This window comes from Heliangelus exortis, chromosome 21, assembly GCF_036169615.1.
Source record: "Heliangelus exortis chromosome 21, bHelExo1.hap1, whole genome shotgun sequence".
Classification (NCBI taxonomy): Eukaryota; Metazoa; Chordata; class Aves; order Apodiformes; family Trochilidae; genus Heliangelus; species Heliangelus exortis.
In genome coordinates this window covers 7,431,208-7,447,711 of record NC_092442.1, presented here as the reverse complement: position 1 = coordinate 7,447,711, position 16,504 = coordinate 7,431,208, and the positions used below count along the sequence as shown (strand labels likewise).

The following is a 16,504-nucleotide window of genomic DNA, read 5'->3' as shown; positions in this document are numbered from 1 at the left end:
CTGGTATGTGCCACCTCAGGAGGCAGCCCTTTTTTTTTTTTTACAACACTGCAGTCACATGTTTTTAAAGCTGTTTTCCACTGACAGCTCTTTCATCATTGTCCGGTTTTGCTGCTGTATTCCTGGCCAAGATGGGACTCTTTGGTGCCTCTTCCACCTCACAACAGACTGTCAGCTCACTTATTCACATCTTTCCCTGTTCTCCTTCTTGAGAAGAACAAAGGCATTGAGTCCAGATTCTTGTTTATAACTCAAACCAAACTAAATCTACAGTGCTGTAACACTGGACACAAAGATTCACCCTTGGAGTGCTTTTTTTGGTCCCGTCAACCAAACATATTTGGGCATCTACTTTTGTACTTCTCCCCTGCACTGAACAGTTTTCCTTCTGAAATTGCTTTGTCATTTAGATATTCAAGAATGACCTTTTCAAATAGATTTACCACCAGAGAGATGCTTTCACATTTTCCAGCTTTTTATTATTATTTTTTAAACAGGTATTATCTTGATTGTTTTAAGACTATGGCGGTGGAAATTTGTGAAAAATTGTCTAGTGGCAATTCTGTTACAATCCATTTCTCTGTCAGGCAGCCGTAAAGATTCCAAACCTCTGGGGAGGCCTAAAAACCCTCCCAGAGGAACACCACAGAATCCCAGAACTGTGTTGGAAGGGACCTCAGGGATCACCCGCGGGCAGGGACACCTCCCACCAGACCAAATGGTTCAAAGCCCCATCCAAACCTGGCCTTGAGCTTTTCCGAGGAGATGGCATCCACCTTCAACAACATTGTTAATAATAAACGTAAAAAACGGGCGGCACCGAACCGGACCCCCCCCCGCTCCGGTTCTCCCCTCATCCCGGGGCCGCCTTCCCGCCCGACTGCGCGGCCCTGCAGCGCCCCCTACCGGCGGGTTAACACACGCACAACAGCGCCCCCTGCCGGCGGCGGCGCAGCGGATGGGGCGAGCCACGGCGGGCAGCGCTCGGCGGTCCCGGAGGGGCAGCGCGGCCGCTGCTTCCTCGGCGGGCGGGAACCGGAGGGGCCGAGGGAAAGCAGCGGGGGGACCCTCGGCTGGGTCGGGGACGCAGACACAACCCTCAGGTTCTGGAGCCTTCGATCTCGGGGCGCAGAGTGGGCGCTGGGCCGCCTTCCAGGAGAGGCACCGGCTGAGCTGCGAGGAGGCGGCGCGGGTGCTGCTGGACGCTTAGTGAGTAACGGGACCGGGCCGGCTCTTCCCGCAGCTCCCCCGCTAAATTATCGTCCTCTTGGCAGCGTTTGCACAGCAGGCATCACGGGTGTCTGGAGAGCCGCAGGGAAAGGGGAAGGAGGGGAGGGGGTGGCTCCCCGTTTTTTTTATGCTAAAGCTTCCTGTGGTTTCGGGCTCTCCCGTTAAAAATGCCCCTGGGGGCTCCGAGCGGGGTCTGTGAGGCTCGGCTGCTGGATCTCCTCCCATTTTCTGAGCTCTTTTTTTCCAGAGCACAGCACAGCATCCCTGAGCTGTCATCAGTATCTGTCCTGGGGAACCAAAATCTGAAGGAAAAGGTTTTCCCTTTGCTTTTTGCGTTTGACCGAGTGTGGAGGTTCTGCTCAGTTGCTATGGAGGTGTCTTAGGGGAGAGGGAGAAGCACAAGCTCTGAAATTTCTTGATGGTGAAGTTCCTCTGCAATTACACTACAAAATAAAATGCATATCAAATATCGCCGAGAATCCGCTTCTGTTTTCCCAGATTTTCAATGCAAGAACATTGGTAGTGCTGGATCAGTTGTAGGAAAATTCAGTTCCCAGTTCCAGAAGGGTTTGTTCTTGTGAGAATTCCACTCCTTTCTCTGCCCTGTTGTGCTCGGAGTGCAGCCCGGGTCAGCACTTCCACCTGGGCTGTGTCAGGGGAGATGTTTTGTGTTGCAGGCAGAATGAACTTTACTTGAACCGTTGCTCTTCTTTCCTTTTCATGATTTTAATTAAACCAGAAAAGCAACTGCTACAGAAGACAAAAGCCATTCCCTACCTCGCTCTGGCACATTTTATGAAAATACATTTGAGTGGATACATTTTCTGGTGCTTGCAGTCGCTCAAAGCAGAATGGAATAATTCTTGGGGGAAAAAATCTGATCACAAAACCTTTCTGTTGTTTCTCTTGCAGTGAGTACAGAGGTCTGGTCAAACACTCAGGAGGCTGTCACTGTGGAGCTGTCCGCTTTGAGGTCTGGGCTTCAGCAGATCTCCATGTTTTTAACTGCAAGTGAGTTGTATTTTGTGGATTTTTTTGTTCCCTGTTCTCATAGATGAATTTATATTTATTACTACGTCTTCCAATCAATACCTTAAAGCTTAAAGATGATACAACTGCTGCTTCTTTGGGCAGGACTTCATGTCTCACACCCATGCTCATGCCAAACATGTCAGGAGACATCTAATGAGTGCAGGTGCTCACCATCTGCTTTGTTTCCTCTAAGTGCACTGTGCTCAAAAGCCCATCAATCCTTTTTTAACTTGGTCTTCTCAAGAGAAGATTATGACCACATGTGCTTCAAATTATAACACTGTCTGTTTTCAATAGTGATGCACCCTTTGCCTGCAACTCATTTGCTTCTAGCTCATGGGTAAATTTCTGAACCTTTCTTTATTTGTAAGGTACTTAACATTGGCAAAACTGCAGAGTCTGTTCTGAAAGATAAAATGGATTTCTCAGGCTACAGTTGGTCTGTGCTCTGTCTGTACACGTGAAGAAAAAATGGCATTTAATGTTTGATGTAGAATACCTCATTGGTGTAACTGTGTAGTAGGGTCAGTCTCTTCCATGGGTGTGCTTATCCAGACACTGCTGACACCACAAGTCCACTTCTGCTGCCCACCTCTGCAATGCCAGCAGCCATTTTAGCTGCCAGTGGAATTTCTGTTGTTAAGAGGTCCACGGTAGATCTGCTGTACTACAACTTGGCTGCTGCTTTTAAAAAGCTCTGCTTTTTCTTTTACAGTTGCAGCATTTGCACAAAGAAACAGAACAGACACTTCATTGTCCCAGCATCACGTTTCAAGCTGCTGAAGGTAAGAGTGTAAGAGTGGAGTAAGCATTGCCACAAACATGAGCAGTATTATTCTGAAAGATGGAAGTGGCAGCCAGTTTTCTGTCCTAAATTTGCTTATAGCTGAATGGGGGAAATGGCTGAATTTTATACCATTTGGTGAGGGTGTTGGTGTATAGTATTTAGTGAGCTGACAGAGCTCTTGCAGTTCTCAGGCTTGATTGGGATGGAGACACATAGGTACATTGCATAGGGGTTCAAAACTGAGCACGAATGCAGAAATCTGAATTTCAATGACATATCTTAAATTTCTTGTTTTCTGACCCAAATCTTCTTGTCTACTGACCCAAAGAAAGTAACTAATATATCTGTTCACATAGAAAACTTACATTGCTTTTCATTTGTTTAGGGTGCTGATAATTTGACAACATACACCTTCAACACACACAGTGCTCAGCACACGTTCTGCAAGACCTGTGGTGTTCAGAGCTTTTATACTCCTCGTTCAAATCCAGATGGTTATGGTAGGTAGAAGGAGTAAACTGTGGTAAACCAAAGCTAATCTCCAAAAAAAACCTTGGATAAAGACTCCATTGACTGGTAACATGACAGCAGTGAGCAGCATGTGTCTCAAGAGTTTGTTCTTAAGGTGCTAAACATCTGGAACTGCAGCCTCAACCTCCAGTTCCTCCATAAGAAACAGTCAGACCTGTGACATGTGGGCTTCTGGCCACAACAGGTTTCTCATGCAGCTCCTCAGCCTTACAGGAATGCTGGATGGAGCATTTACCATTCCCTGAGATGCCCCATCCACAGGAAATGTGGAGATTCTTGTTGGATCCCACAAGGATCCAAAGATAACATAATATTGGGTGCAACTACACAGCTTTATTGAACACACAGAGAACTGGTAGGCATTAAAGCTAGAGTTGTTAACCTATTTCTCAAAAAGGTCTCAAGCTGTTTCTTCTCAAGGCCTTCAGCCTGTTTGAGACAAATGCATAACTCATCCTGCACATGACAGCATCTCCTACACTTCAGCTATGACAAGCAGGTTTCAGTGTACTCTCTCTTTCTCCAGGAATAGCTCCCCATTGTCTGGATGATGGCACTGTGCAGACTGTTGTCACAGAGGACATCAATGGCAAGGAATGGGAGAAGGCAATGAAGGAACACAAGACCATCAGAGACATGTCAAAGCTGTGACACACCTTTCCAGCAGCTGAACTGGGAGCACTGCCATGGAACTGTTATCTAGGATTTCCTGGGAGGGGGCTGGCAAAGTTAATCTCTACATAATGGTTAACAGTTCTCTGTTTCTTAAATAAATCTTCATATGCTGCCTGTCTCATTAATTTCTGACTTTCAGTTTTCAAATTATCTCTGTTCTATAAATGGCCCCAAGGGCTGCTTCTTTGGTATCTTGACCTTTGCTGTGCTGAAGTTTAAATCACAACAAAGTACAAAGAAAATAATCTAATCTTTGCTTGTATAGACATCTGTGTAAGACTGATGGTTGGACTTGATGATCTTGAAGGTTCTTTCCAACTATGGTGACTCTGTGATTTCCTGTTTCAAGTCTGGCTTACAATAATGTCCTATATAAGAAAAACTCTTGCTCAGGACATAGTACTAACTTACACTGGTTTTTCTCCATTGAGAAAATTTTCTTCAATTAATTGACCATGAATTTAGGGTTAAAGAGGATCTGAAAGAGCTTAGTGGGCTCCAGTTCAATAAGGAATTGACACAGGTGATGAGCTCTGTGCAAGAGAGGGGCCACTGAAATTATTCCTTTGCTTAAGCCTGGACTTACTCATGGTCTTAAGGCTGAGCAGGCAGATGCTCAGGCACTGGCTCATGGCCAGGGAGCAGAGTTCACAACTGTCAGCCCTCTTCCAGCAATGGGCAGCTACTTCAGTGTAACCAGGAAATTGTTTGTTATCTCAAGGTGGAGGATGTGCTCACAGCAACAGATCAGGATCTGGCAGTTTGAGCTCTGACCTTGACTATGGTGCAGGTGCAGGAAGATATCAGAGGTGAGCTGAGATGAATGAGTGCAAAGCCTGCAGAAATGCTGGGGGTTGCTGACTTTGCTCCACCATCACCTCACAGAAAACCCTATCACTAATAGGCTAAAAAATGAAACTACTGAGAGCTGCTTCACTTTCCTTTTAGCAAAAACGGAGAGGTTCTGTAACTCTTGCACTTCTCTTTTATAAAATTGGAACAGTTTTTGAAACACCTCTTGTAATTTTTATCTCTGCACGTGTTCTATAAAAGACCTGGGTCTGGATCTCTTGCACATTGTTCTAACACCCTACTGACTCTCATGAGTTGATCTTGAGGCCCATGTTCTGAAGCACAAAGAAATGCTCATGTTTCACGAGGGACACTGAAGGTGGAGCCTGCAACACGGTGTGCATGAAAGCAGCAGCAGTAGCAGCAAAGATCAGTGGAATTAGAGAAAACTGTTTGACTTCTGATGTTTTATTCATAAGCTTTGGCTTTTTACAGTTCTGACTGAATAAGATAGGCCCTGTGGTTCTGGTTTTATCTGTGGAGATAGAATGATCTTTGAAAAGTCATTCCTGATACTTGATTCTCCAAAAGCACCAAGAAATAGCTTCCAGGCAGTCCTTGAAGCTCTGTCCTCTTGAGAAAAAACAGCCATATCTTCTCTGATGCAGAATACTCCTGCATTTGATTCCCAATTAGGTTAATCCAGATTTCTTAACCTAGTTAAGTTTCTACAGTGACCCTGTTCATCTGAGTGTATCAGGCAACAAGATGCTAAGAAGGAAATTTACCCAGCCTGGTTTTTGTGGTCTGAAGGAATGTTACACGAAGAGAATCCTGTCCTCTTGAACACAGAACAGGTGAGTTTTCTTCAGTCCTGGGCCTGGTGTGGTCCTTTATTTGCTCAGTTGTTTACTCCTGCAATGTGTCTCTGGGAGCAGGTGGAGTGAGTTGATCACCATGTAACGTGAGAGGAGCAGATAGAGGCGGCGGAACCAGAGGAGCTGACTGTGATGGCACTGCATGGCTCTCTGGAAAGAGAAACAGTAAGAAAACATCACAAGAACCTCCCAGCACTGATGTGGGGGCAGTTCCCAGGCCTCCTGTGAGGTTCACTGCCAATTTACAGGACAGCCTGTTTTCAGTGAGGATGGAAGAAGGAATGGGAGGTAGCAGGGTGCCTACTCTACAAGCAAAGGGCAGGGAGAGGCTTGTCTGGCCCTGCATGGCTGGTGCTGTGCTGCTTGGTGTTGAGAGGGGTCCTGTTAGAAGAGACATTATCAGCTGCAGACTGGTGCTGTGACAGTTTCTTTGTCACATGGAACTCCTCCTCCCTGGGTGATCTCAAGCCTGCATGTTCACATGGCTGGGGAAGCAGGAACCTGATAGGTGTGCATCTGAGAGGGGTTTGCATGCTGCATCCTCCCATACACTGCCAGCTGTAACTTCATCTATTTATAGAGCACCAGCTTAGAAAGGTCAGATTTCAGAAACAGAAATCACAAGGGAATAAGGCCACATTTCTCACAGTAGTTTCCATAGGTAACTCTCTCTTCTGGTAGCTTCAAAAGCAGGAAAGTTCTGTAATTTGTGGATTAACAGGACTGATACTAGAAAAAAATTTTCATACTACGGAAGGGGAGCTGATCAGATTCTGATATAGGAAACTCTGGATTAAATGTGTGAGATCTCATGCTGCAAAATAGTTACAAGAATACACAGTAGAGAAAGGAACTCATAAAGAGCTTTGGATCACAAGTTCCTAAGCTGTGTCCATCTTTAGTTAGAGCAATGATCCAAGGCCACTGTTCCTGGCACACAGTCACCCCATTATCTGACAGGCCACTCAGATGTTCAGAATATTATGTTGCATTCAGACTTCCTGGAAAGACACCCTACAACCTGGACACAGAGTAAAACTCAGTGCACTGTGATTACTAAAGATCTCTGGGCTGCAAATCTGCTCTGCCCTGTCCTGCTATCCACACAGCACATGAAGCAACCTGGCTTGTCCACTCCTGTTTTACAAATCACTGAAACTCATTCATTAGTGACATTTATAATCCACGGATATAAGTATTTATCAAGTTCACCCTGAGTATGACACTTCTGACTCAAGTTTTCACAATGATGATGAGCTATACAGACAGGTTAAGCAGGTACCATGCATCTCACCCTGGCTTGTTCAGTCTCCTCCTCTGTGAGTATGAAGAGGGCATCTCTGGGCAGGAGGCAGGAAAAGAGCAGATCCAGGATGGAGAGGTACTTGCGGAAGAGATTCACTGATTCAAGCACGAGCACAAGGCACCCTGGATAGAAAAACAGAATAAATATTTCAAAACAACAGTATTCTTGTAAGGTAACCACCTCTCCAGGCTCAGCTGGTCTTGACAGGCTCCCTGTCTTGCTGGCTTTCTATACAAAAAGGAATCAACTTCTACTCATGCTTCCCCCAGGATCTCTTTGTGCCCAGTGGATGTCTATTACCATAAGTACTGGTTCTTGTTCTGTATGTGGTCTGTGGAAAGCCAAGCTAGCTATGAATACCAGAGGGTTTTGGGGTGGTTTTTTTTCTGCTTATAAATGAAATTATTCCTACGTAGTTAGGCTCAAAAGAAAAAGCACAGATGGCTCTCTGAATGCTGAGACTGTATCATATAATGGAAATATAAAACAGCGAATCAGCTGACAGTTCAACTACAAAAATGAGATTTCCTCTTTATTCTCCAGTTCTTAGCTACAGGAAAAATCTTTACAAGATTCAGGAATGGCTGTATTAAATATTAAGTCAGCCAAGCAGTTACTTTTAACCAGAGTTCCCAAATTCATTACTCAGATGTTTGTGATGGAGCAGATGAAGACAGCATGTCTTGAAATTCTACCAGTGTGGAATGGAATTTTTTTTCTGTTTCAAATTGCCCCTTGAACTCAAAAGTTAACTGCTATTATTTTTACCATGGCTACATCATTTTCACTGACAAACTCAGAGCTACTGATGGTCCCATTGAGGGCCTGCAGCTCTCAAGGGAACTGCTTTGAGATTTCTCAGGGCTCAGAAACTGCTGTGATTCTGTTCCATGCTTCAGATGTAATAAAGTTTGAAAGAAGAGGCCAAAATCACAGTTTACACAGGTGGTCAGATACACAATTAGATTTACAATGAGATTTTCTTCAGTGTGACCTTAAACAGTGAAATTATACAAAGATGATAAAGAGCAAAGCTGAACTGCCTGAGGGACCATGTCAGTGTGTGAAATCTGTCCTCACATCTAACACTGCTTAACCTGTTATGTTCTGAGTGCAAAGCAAAAGTTTGTGCTCAAATACCTCTTGACCCTAAAATGTAGGCAGGATTTGTGTCCTCCTAAGCAAAAAGATCCTGCAATTTAGCCTCTGCCAAGCATGAAACAAGAAAGCAAAACATGTTGCTCTTATGGTGAATGAATTTTCTGGGGACATAAAATAAGATTTCCCCACAAGTCTCCAAGGTAGAGCATGGTACTCAGATACCTTACCAGGACCATTCCTTCCCCAGACAGGGGTCTGTGAGATGCTGAACCCAGGAATGATCCTCCACAAGTCCCCCCACATGTGATTTGTGTCCCCTGCCTCCTCCCAGTGACACTAACTCGTTTACTGCAAAGAAAGCTCTTGATTTTATTCCAGCCAAAGGCTGTGATGGCAGGACATGGCAGCCCTGATGGACTCCCTCCAGCACATCCCCAGGCTTTTCAATTCCTTTTTTCTCTCTTCTTCAGTAGAAGGATGTACAGTTTGTTTCAATTTTTCATTAGTCCTTTCCACTCTCAAAAGCAAAACTACTAACTCTTTATTTCAGTATCACAGAAGGCTCTGGAACCATTTGCCCCTGCCAGTTCCCTTTCTGCATTCATCCTGACTCCTCAGCAGGGTGGACAGAGCACTCAAAGGAGTGATTTTCTCCTGCTGTGGGCAGCAATGGGCAGGGTTGAAGCCCTCAAGAGAAATCCCTGGCTCTGCCATCCAGACAAACGCAGACACGAGTCCGTGCTGTGCCAGGAACCGAAGGAAAAACCCTCTTGAAACTCGGACTTTTCTGACAGCCCCGACCCTCCCCGAGCTGCCGGGAGATGGCGATGTCCCCCCAGCCGCTGACCGCCTCCTGCCCGCACTGCCCCGCTTTGGGTCACTTTTGGCACCTCTCTGCCCGGAAGGTCCTCCTGGATTAACTGTGTCCTTCCCACCCGAGCCCTGCCCGGTGACTGTGCCCATCCCTGCGGAGCAGCAGCAGGCTGGGAGATGCCATCTGGATGAAGCAAAGGTTCTGCCAGGCTCCCTGCAGAGTGTTCCCTGGACGTGCAGGAATTCAGGCAGCTGTGTGACCAACCTGGCCCGGGCCACTTCCTGACTGGGAGCCTGAGCCCCTGTCTGCTCATGGTCCACAAGTGACAGAGCAGTTGGGCTGTCCCAAGGTTTCATTTCTCCCAAGGTTTCAGCTTGCCAGGAAAAAGGATGCCCTGCAGGGACAAGCAGTGCAGCTGCAGACAGAAGTGCCCTGGCAGTTCTTTCACTCCCACTGAAGCCATCTCTTGTTTCCAAGGTCAGGGCTCAGCAAATGGGGGGCAATGAATGGGGCTTTGCTTTCCTGGGTGGTTGTTCATGGACCCCAGCAGTGCCAGGTGAGGAGAGGCCTGGTGCAGCCTCTGAAACCTGTGCTGTTAACAAAATACACTCTCCCTTTTCTCATTTTCATTTTTTCCCCTAGGAAATGCTAATTAATGCTCTAATTATGCCTTTTTTTGTTCCCCCAAGCTCAGCAATAAGGGCTCAAAACAACTACCAGTGATTTCAGGATCAATCAGCCTGACCTGCTGGGTCCCCACTGGTCAGGTCAGGCAGAAGGATGGCATTCACACCTCCCAGAACCATGGGCACTGGAAGAGTCTTCTCTGTCAGTGCTTTGACAAGCACCTCCACGTGCTGACAGCAAAGGGAACATGAGATGAGATGAAGCAGAAGAGGAATGTACAGTCCAGGGAGAGATGGAAAAGGGTTTAGAGAAATGGGCTGCTCCCTGCCAAGCAGGGTTAAGAGAAGTGCTGCCATTGATGAGGCTACTCCTGTGACACCAGCAGGTGAAGCTTCTCAGAGCCTGTTGTGACTGTGACCTGGGCAGGATGGGATTAAGGGTGTAATACAACCTCTCACGGGTGGCAGAAAGGGCAGGATCAATATAGCTGCTGGATTAGGCCTGGAATAGAAGTGAGTGAAGCCTGCAGCTTGCTCGGCTTGTACTTCCAAGTCACTTATGCAGCAGGTATGCCTGGAATGAGAAGATTATCATCAGATCCCTGTGTGCTAAAGGCTTGCCCTGCTCCTGACAAGCATTAACACACCCATTCTTTTGGAAGAGTGGTGGTTACAGCTGGATGGGACCAGCAGCAGGTTCCTGAAACAGGGCTATGTGCTCGTGCCTGGGCTGGAGAACTTGATAATAGGTTATAAAAAGCCTGTTGTGTTTATGCTGGCTAAAAGCATTAGGAAACAAAGGAGGATATTTAGGGTGTTCATTACTCATATCACTGAGGCAGGGCAAGGCTTAGCTGGCTTCTGCATTTGCTGAGAGATTTTTCTGTGGATTCCCTGCTCACATGGGCTTACACAGGTTCATCCACCAGCAGTGCTCTCTTTCCAACAGGAGAGCAGCACATTTCCATGGCCTGAACATGCCTTTCAGCTCTATCCAGACAGCCTCAATCCCAGCATCACTGTTGTTTCATTAAGCCCCTCTGATGCACAGCCCTGCACGCCTGCCAGATCAAATTATAAATACCAGGAATTTCAATGAGACTGGGACTATATTTGGAAAGGCTTAGTGTAAGCAGCAGCATGGGAGCTCCCCGTTCCTTTGGTGTTTGTAGGTCATGTCAGATGTGATGTAATCAGAGCAGCAAGGCTCCCACATAGCTTCAGGAGTCTCTTGATGCTGCTAGAGAAATGGAAATGTTGCCTATACGTGGGTCTGTTTCAACCCTGAACCAATGAGAGACACAGCCCATAATCAGGACCACAGCCTACCTACCAAACCTGCATGAGCAGCACACGAGGGTGGTTCAGTCCAGACAAGACCTGACACCTAGCAGGGACATCTACCACTGCAGTTCCTTGTTCCTGGTACTGCAGACAGCACACAGAGACCTCTCTGCTGCATCCCTAAGCTGAACAAAGAAAAGGTCCTAGGAAAGAAGCTGGCATTAATAATGCAGTTTCATAGATGGGGAACTGAAGAGTCTAGAGGCAGAGGCTTATGCTCTCTCCACCAGATTTTGGTCTGCAACTTGCTGCTAGCACAGAATTAAACCCAATTTCCTGTGACACATCCATGTCCTACAATCATTTGGGAATAAGTGTTAAGGAAACAGTGTGCAGATGACTGCTGAGGGAGAAGGAGGTGGACTGAGTGGGCCTGGAAATAGCACTCAAGTGAGATAGCAAGAGCCATAAGGCAGAACCACACCACCAAGAGAGGACAACCTGAAGGACAGAACAGTGGCTGTAGAGGAGCCTGAGCTGGTAAAAAACTGCAGGGAGATAAAAGGGCAAGGAAAAGTTCACCTGTGGATTTAATTTGCATTGCAAATGGAGGTGAGTTAGGCAGATAAAACCTTGGACAGAACATTTATGTGAACAATTGCCTAATGCTGGCTGTGTAGTGTGTCATACCTTCAGGTAACTTCCCTTCTGAATGCAGGTACCTGTGAAAGGAGAGATAAGTAGGGGTAAACACTCCATGAAGTTACTCCAATTCAGATTTTGCAGGTATAAACTCCATATGGTAAATCAAGCCTTTTCTCTTAACACACACACACACACACACACATTTACAATGGGTGATCTTACACCAAAGTTCAGGAGCTGACACTGGATGCAGCTCTCAGGCAGTGGTAACCCTCAGTCCCCACACCATTGTGCCATTACTGTCCTCATCCTGGCTGCTGGGATGCTGCACAAAGAGGCTCCATAAATCCAACTCACTCTCAAACTTCTCCTGTTGCTCTAAGGACAACTCCAAGAAGCTGTCAAAGGCTCCTCACCCTTGGGAGTACTGGCTCTTTAAAATCTTGGCTTTGCTGACCAGAGGCATTGCCTCAGTGGCAGCTTACTTTTGGAGACCAGATTATTTCTTTCTAACCCATGCTGGCACTGGGACACCTAAAAAGCTGCTCTGACTTTTTGCTCACTAAGACTTTGATTCCTTTGTGACTTTGCCCTGGGAAGTCTCTGTAGCAAAAATGCATCCCTTGGAAACAGAACGAGGGGACCAGAGCAGGAGATGTGAACAGGGATGGTACTTCCATCAAGAAGTGTTAGCAAATAATCCTGATGAGGTGAAAGCATTAGAGAGTATTAGCTTAAATTCCTTTTTAATTCTCTTGTTTTCCCTGCTCCAGCCTGTGGTTCATGGCTCCAGAGCACTCCTGCTCACATTAGCATTGCTTCCATATTTGGCCCCTGGCAGGGATGGGAGGAACAGATCTCCAGCAGATGGCACTCAGAGCTGTCCCACACCCAGGCTTGCTCTTCATAGGAAAAAAAAAAATCCAAACAATGGAACATTTGCCAAAAAGAGAAAGGGAATAAAACAAGAAAAGTTATTTAACCCTGTGTAATATTTAAAGAGATTCTTATCATCTTATAGTGGTGTATTTAATGAAGGGCAATGTGACAGTTGATGAGTAAATCAACCAGGATAAAACATACATTATATGTAAACTGTTATGTTTCTCCAGCCACTTTCAAACTAGGATTATCTCTGGCTATTGGTTAAGTTCAAGGAAAAGGATTAGCTACACAAGTGTAGACAAAATAGGAAGCATGGACTAATGAATACCCAAAGCAATTCAAAGCAAAAGCCAAGGCAGAAATGCAGGTCATGGCAGAACTCAACCAGCAAGCAGAAGACTTATGCCTTAAATAGATTCTCCTGCCAACTGTCTCCTCCTGAGCCAGTGATCTGCAAGCAAAACCATTTTATACTGAACAGTGGCCTCTAATACTGACTTGGACACCTACCCCACTACTCAAGGCCTGCTGTTCTGACAAAGATTGTTAAATGTTGCTTTGGAGAAATTACCAGAAATTTTTCAGGGGGGAAGAAACTTTAAGTTTTCCCATTAATTTCTACACTGCTCTTCTGCCAGAGGTTTGTTGCCCCACCATCAGAATCTGGCCACCCAGAGAAGTGATTCAGCATTTGGTGAAGCTCACAGTGTGGGAACTTGTTAAAACAAGTTTGGAGAGATAAAGCAGTGAGTGGCTGTGAAATCTGGCTAAATATACCAAGTTCTGGGTGTGCTGCTCTACCATAGAGAGACATTCAAAGCACTAACTGAGAGCAAATCAAATGAGATGAAGAGCTGCTCCAGGAGTGAACTAATAATAACCATTCCTGGCCACGAGAAACAGAAGCAAGGAGAGTTCCAGTTCATATGGAAATGTTCCAGCAGGAGCAGAGAGCATCTTCAGCAAGGAAGAAAGTTTGATCCAGCAGCAAATAAAGGAGTTTGTGCTTGTAGAAAGATGCAGGGAGACAGAAATTGTATTTTGGTCACTGGAAGGTCCTCAAGACTGCTGCCAGGCAGACCTGGCAGTGATGTGGAAGAACAGGCATGACAAAAATTGATTCTCTGCTCATCCTTTTTGTCCTGAACCAAATGTTTCTGGGCAAGGCTCAGTGCAGAGCTATGGGAATGGGCTCCACCCATCTGTAATGCTGCAGAGGAATTGCAGCTCTGCTCCTTTGTGCTTCTTAGGCAAGAGATGGCAATGAACTGTGGTTGCAGAGAGAGAGAGAAAGAAACACAAAACTCTACCTCCTGAACACGTTCCTAAAACCAGCCAATCCTCTCCCAAATCAATCTTCTCCCTCCCATCTCCACCCTGCTGGAGCCGTCTCCCTGGGACACTTCCAAGTAGGGAAGAGGTTGCAGCTCTCTGCTGTTGCCATTTTGGGAATGTTGTTTTATAGATTGGACTCACTGTGGTTTGGGTGAAATTAAAGAGTTTGGCATAAAATCCCAAAAATTCAAACACAAACAGGCTCTTTTTCAAGAGCTTTTTCCATGTGTTTTTTTCCAGGCAGACTTTTTATAAGTTCTGTTTAAACATGAAGTGATCTAAGGTGGCTTGCTCCCACCCACCAAGTGCCAGAGGCCAGCTGATTACAGAGCACCTCTCACTGCACCCTCTTTATAATGCTAGGTTCAAATCCACATTTTAATGATAGTGAGGGACCCTCTGCAAGGAAGAACCTCAAAAGGTTGTGAGATGTCTGAAAGCACCCACCATTTCTGTACCATTCTTCCCTCCTTTGAAAGCTGTTGCTGTCTGCTGCTACAGCAGAAAAGCTGAAATGGTTCATTGCCCTCATCCTGCAAACTGCAAAACTGAGCTAGCTCCCAGATTCCCTCTCTTTGTTCAGGCATCCTCAAGGAAAGATGTCAGCCAAGTGAGTGGGCTACCTCCTAAGAGTCATTGACCACTGAAACCTCCCCATGATGGCAAGAAGGGACACGGAAAGAAGGAGCTGGAACCTCAGCCTTGGGGAATGCAGAACTCCTCAGGACTGATGCTCTGGGGGGTGGATTAAACTTTTTGGTGATGTTCTGTTTAATGAGAATTCTTAATTGAAATCAATGACTTCACTCTCCAAACAGCCTGCCATGCCAAAGGCAAAGCCCTTGACTGAAATGGCTGTGCTGGCTGCTGTAGAGCACAGGGGAAATGCAGTTTTCAAGAGCACAGCAAAGAATGAATGTCTTAGAGATGCACTGGGGTTCTATTTAGGATCCTAACCTTTAATCTGCCCAATTAATCTGATGAAACAGATGTGAAAGAGGAAGAACAGACAGTCTCCTAGGAATCAGAGACATTAGAAGGATATACTTGCCAGATGTTGAATGTTTGCTATCTGGAACACCTCCTCCCTCCCTCACTGGACTTTCTGGCTCCATTTCCATGCACCCTGAGTTACCCCGTGTAGCAACGTGCAGTTTGTAAAGCTCTGCTCAGCCACTCTGTACTCACACCTATTGCAGTGGCAAAAGATGGTTCTGCCAGTCAGAAAAAAAGGTGGTGATTCATCTTCCAGTTGACAGAGCTGCTCTGTGGCTTTGTGCTTTGGTCCCTGCACTGTCTGGGAGAAGAATGTGCAGTGTCACTGCTCCTCTCACACTGCTAGCAGCCTAGTGATGCAGGGAATGACATTCCTTGAGGCTGTTTCTTTAGGAAAAAAAAAAAAAAAACCACAACAAAACCTTCTGAGAGGGGTAATCCCTGCAATGCTCAACTTTATCCTCACTGGTCTCAATAATATCATGGAAGGACATTGGGATGAATGAGCTTAGTCAAGTTAAGGAAGGACAGAGCAGGAGTGAAGGAATAAGACAAAATCTAGGACAACTTATCCAGCTATGGGATTTATGCTACATGTGGGACAGAGTCCTCTGAGAGAAAGGGACAGTCTCTCAAAGTGTAAACACAAGAGGACAATTCTGCCTTGACCTTCTGGAGGCAGTCTGAGTGCAATCACAGCCACCACTCATAAATTCCCCCTGGGACACTAAAGATCAGTAAAAGAAAACACCAGAAGTGAGCTGCACTGTGAAGGGACAGGTTAAAACATAAGCTACTGGAACCTGTTATTTCTTCAACACTCTTCTTTATTTTGCAGAAAAGCTGGAACTTCAGCAGGGGCTAAACAGTCCCACACACACCAGTGACACAGAAGATCCTTTTCCAAGATGGAGCAAATAATAACCATCTTTGAAAAAAAAATTTTCTGGGAAAAAGGCAAAGGAAATACACAACACCCTGCTTTAAAAATATAAATGAGATGCCACTCACCTGAAATCCAGATGAGTGCTAGAAAGGAACAAGAGATGAGAGTCCCATTCTAGCCCCACACTGTAAGAAGGCATCAAATAAAGTGGTAGACAGGATACCTTTCATTATCATCAAGGTAACCACCCAAGAAACAGTTTTCTTCCTGCTCAACACATCCTTAAAGACCTGGCCTTGGAAATTCAAGACAAGGAGGACATTGCCTTGTAGGGATGTAATGCAGCTGGTGGCTTTTGTGAGCTGTACCCACTGAGTGTGGGATTTGGCTGGACAAGACACTGTTCATTGTTTTGATACACTCGTTCCAAATGGCATTTAATCAATCTCCTCTTTCAGGGAGTCTTAGTGAAGCCCTTCTGTACAACACTATGGCCAGTGGCTTTCATAAATGGGCATTCAGTGGTCAGACTGTGACATGTAAGTGCAACACAGCATCAGTGGCACTTGAGCTGCATCACAATCAGCTCCAGAGTGCTAAAACACTGAGCTCCCAAACAGTACCTCTGCACAGTCTCATTTACAACATCGTGCAGGATTGGGAGGTGTTTTGCCAAATGGGATTGAAGAGAGTAGGCTCAG

General features: G+C 45.8%; 2 protein-coding genes across 12 annotated transcripts in view; one reads left to right on the top strand and one right to left on the bottom strand.

Annotated features, from left to right (window-relative positions):
* The window catches only part of PIGL (phosphatidylinositol glycan anchor biosynthesis class L), a 64,421-nt gene that overhangs the window by 5,873 nt on the left and 42,044 nt on the right, over positions 1-16,504 (bottom strand). For 9 of the 11 annotated variants that reach the window (XR_011730050.1, XR_011730048.1, XR_011730049.1 and 6 more), the window contains exons 5-6: positions 11,747-11,778; positions 7,220-7,353 (exon numbers count right to left, since the gene is read on the bottom strand). Coding sequence is in view for 6 of the 11 variants with exons in the window: in XM_071764911.1 (XP_071621012.1) it covers positions 7,220-7,353; positions 11,747-11,778 (166 nt within the window). In the remaining 5 variants the exon portion in view is untranslated. Of the gene's footprint in view, positions 1-5,499; positions 6,076-7,219; positions 7,354-11,746; positions 11,779-16,504 lie in introns of those variants that run through there. The other 2 variants (XR_011730052.1, XM_071764914.1) reach the window with 2 other exon arrangements.
* CENPV (centromere protein V) lies at positions 557-4,378 on the top strand. The gene is made up of 5 exons (XM_071764918.1): positions 557-1,209; positions 2,143-2,241; positions 2,978-3,047; positions 3,435-3,549; positions 4,107-4,378. Exons 1-5 carry the CDS (start codon positions 959-961, stop codon positions 4,229-4,231), a joined length of 660 nt encoding a protein of 219 aa, XP_071621019.1. The 5' UTR covers positions 557-958; the 3' UTR covers positions 4,232-4,378.

Coding starts and splice junctions, on each gene's coding strand:
- CENPV (XM_071764918.1), top strand. CDS start 959: ATGGGGCGAGCCACGGCGGGCAGCGCTCGGCGGTCCCGGAGGGGCAGC. Junction 2,242..2,977: donor CTCCATGTTTTTAACTGCAA/GTGAGTTGTATT, acceptor TTTCTTTTACAG/TTGCAGCATTTGCACAAAGA. Junction 3,550..4,106: donor TTCAAATCCAGATGGTTATG/GTAGGTAGAAGG, acceptor CTCTTTCTCCAG/GAATAGCTCCCCATTGTCTG.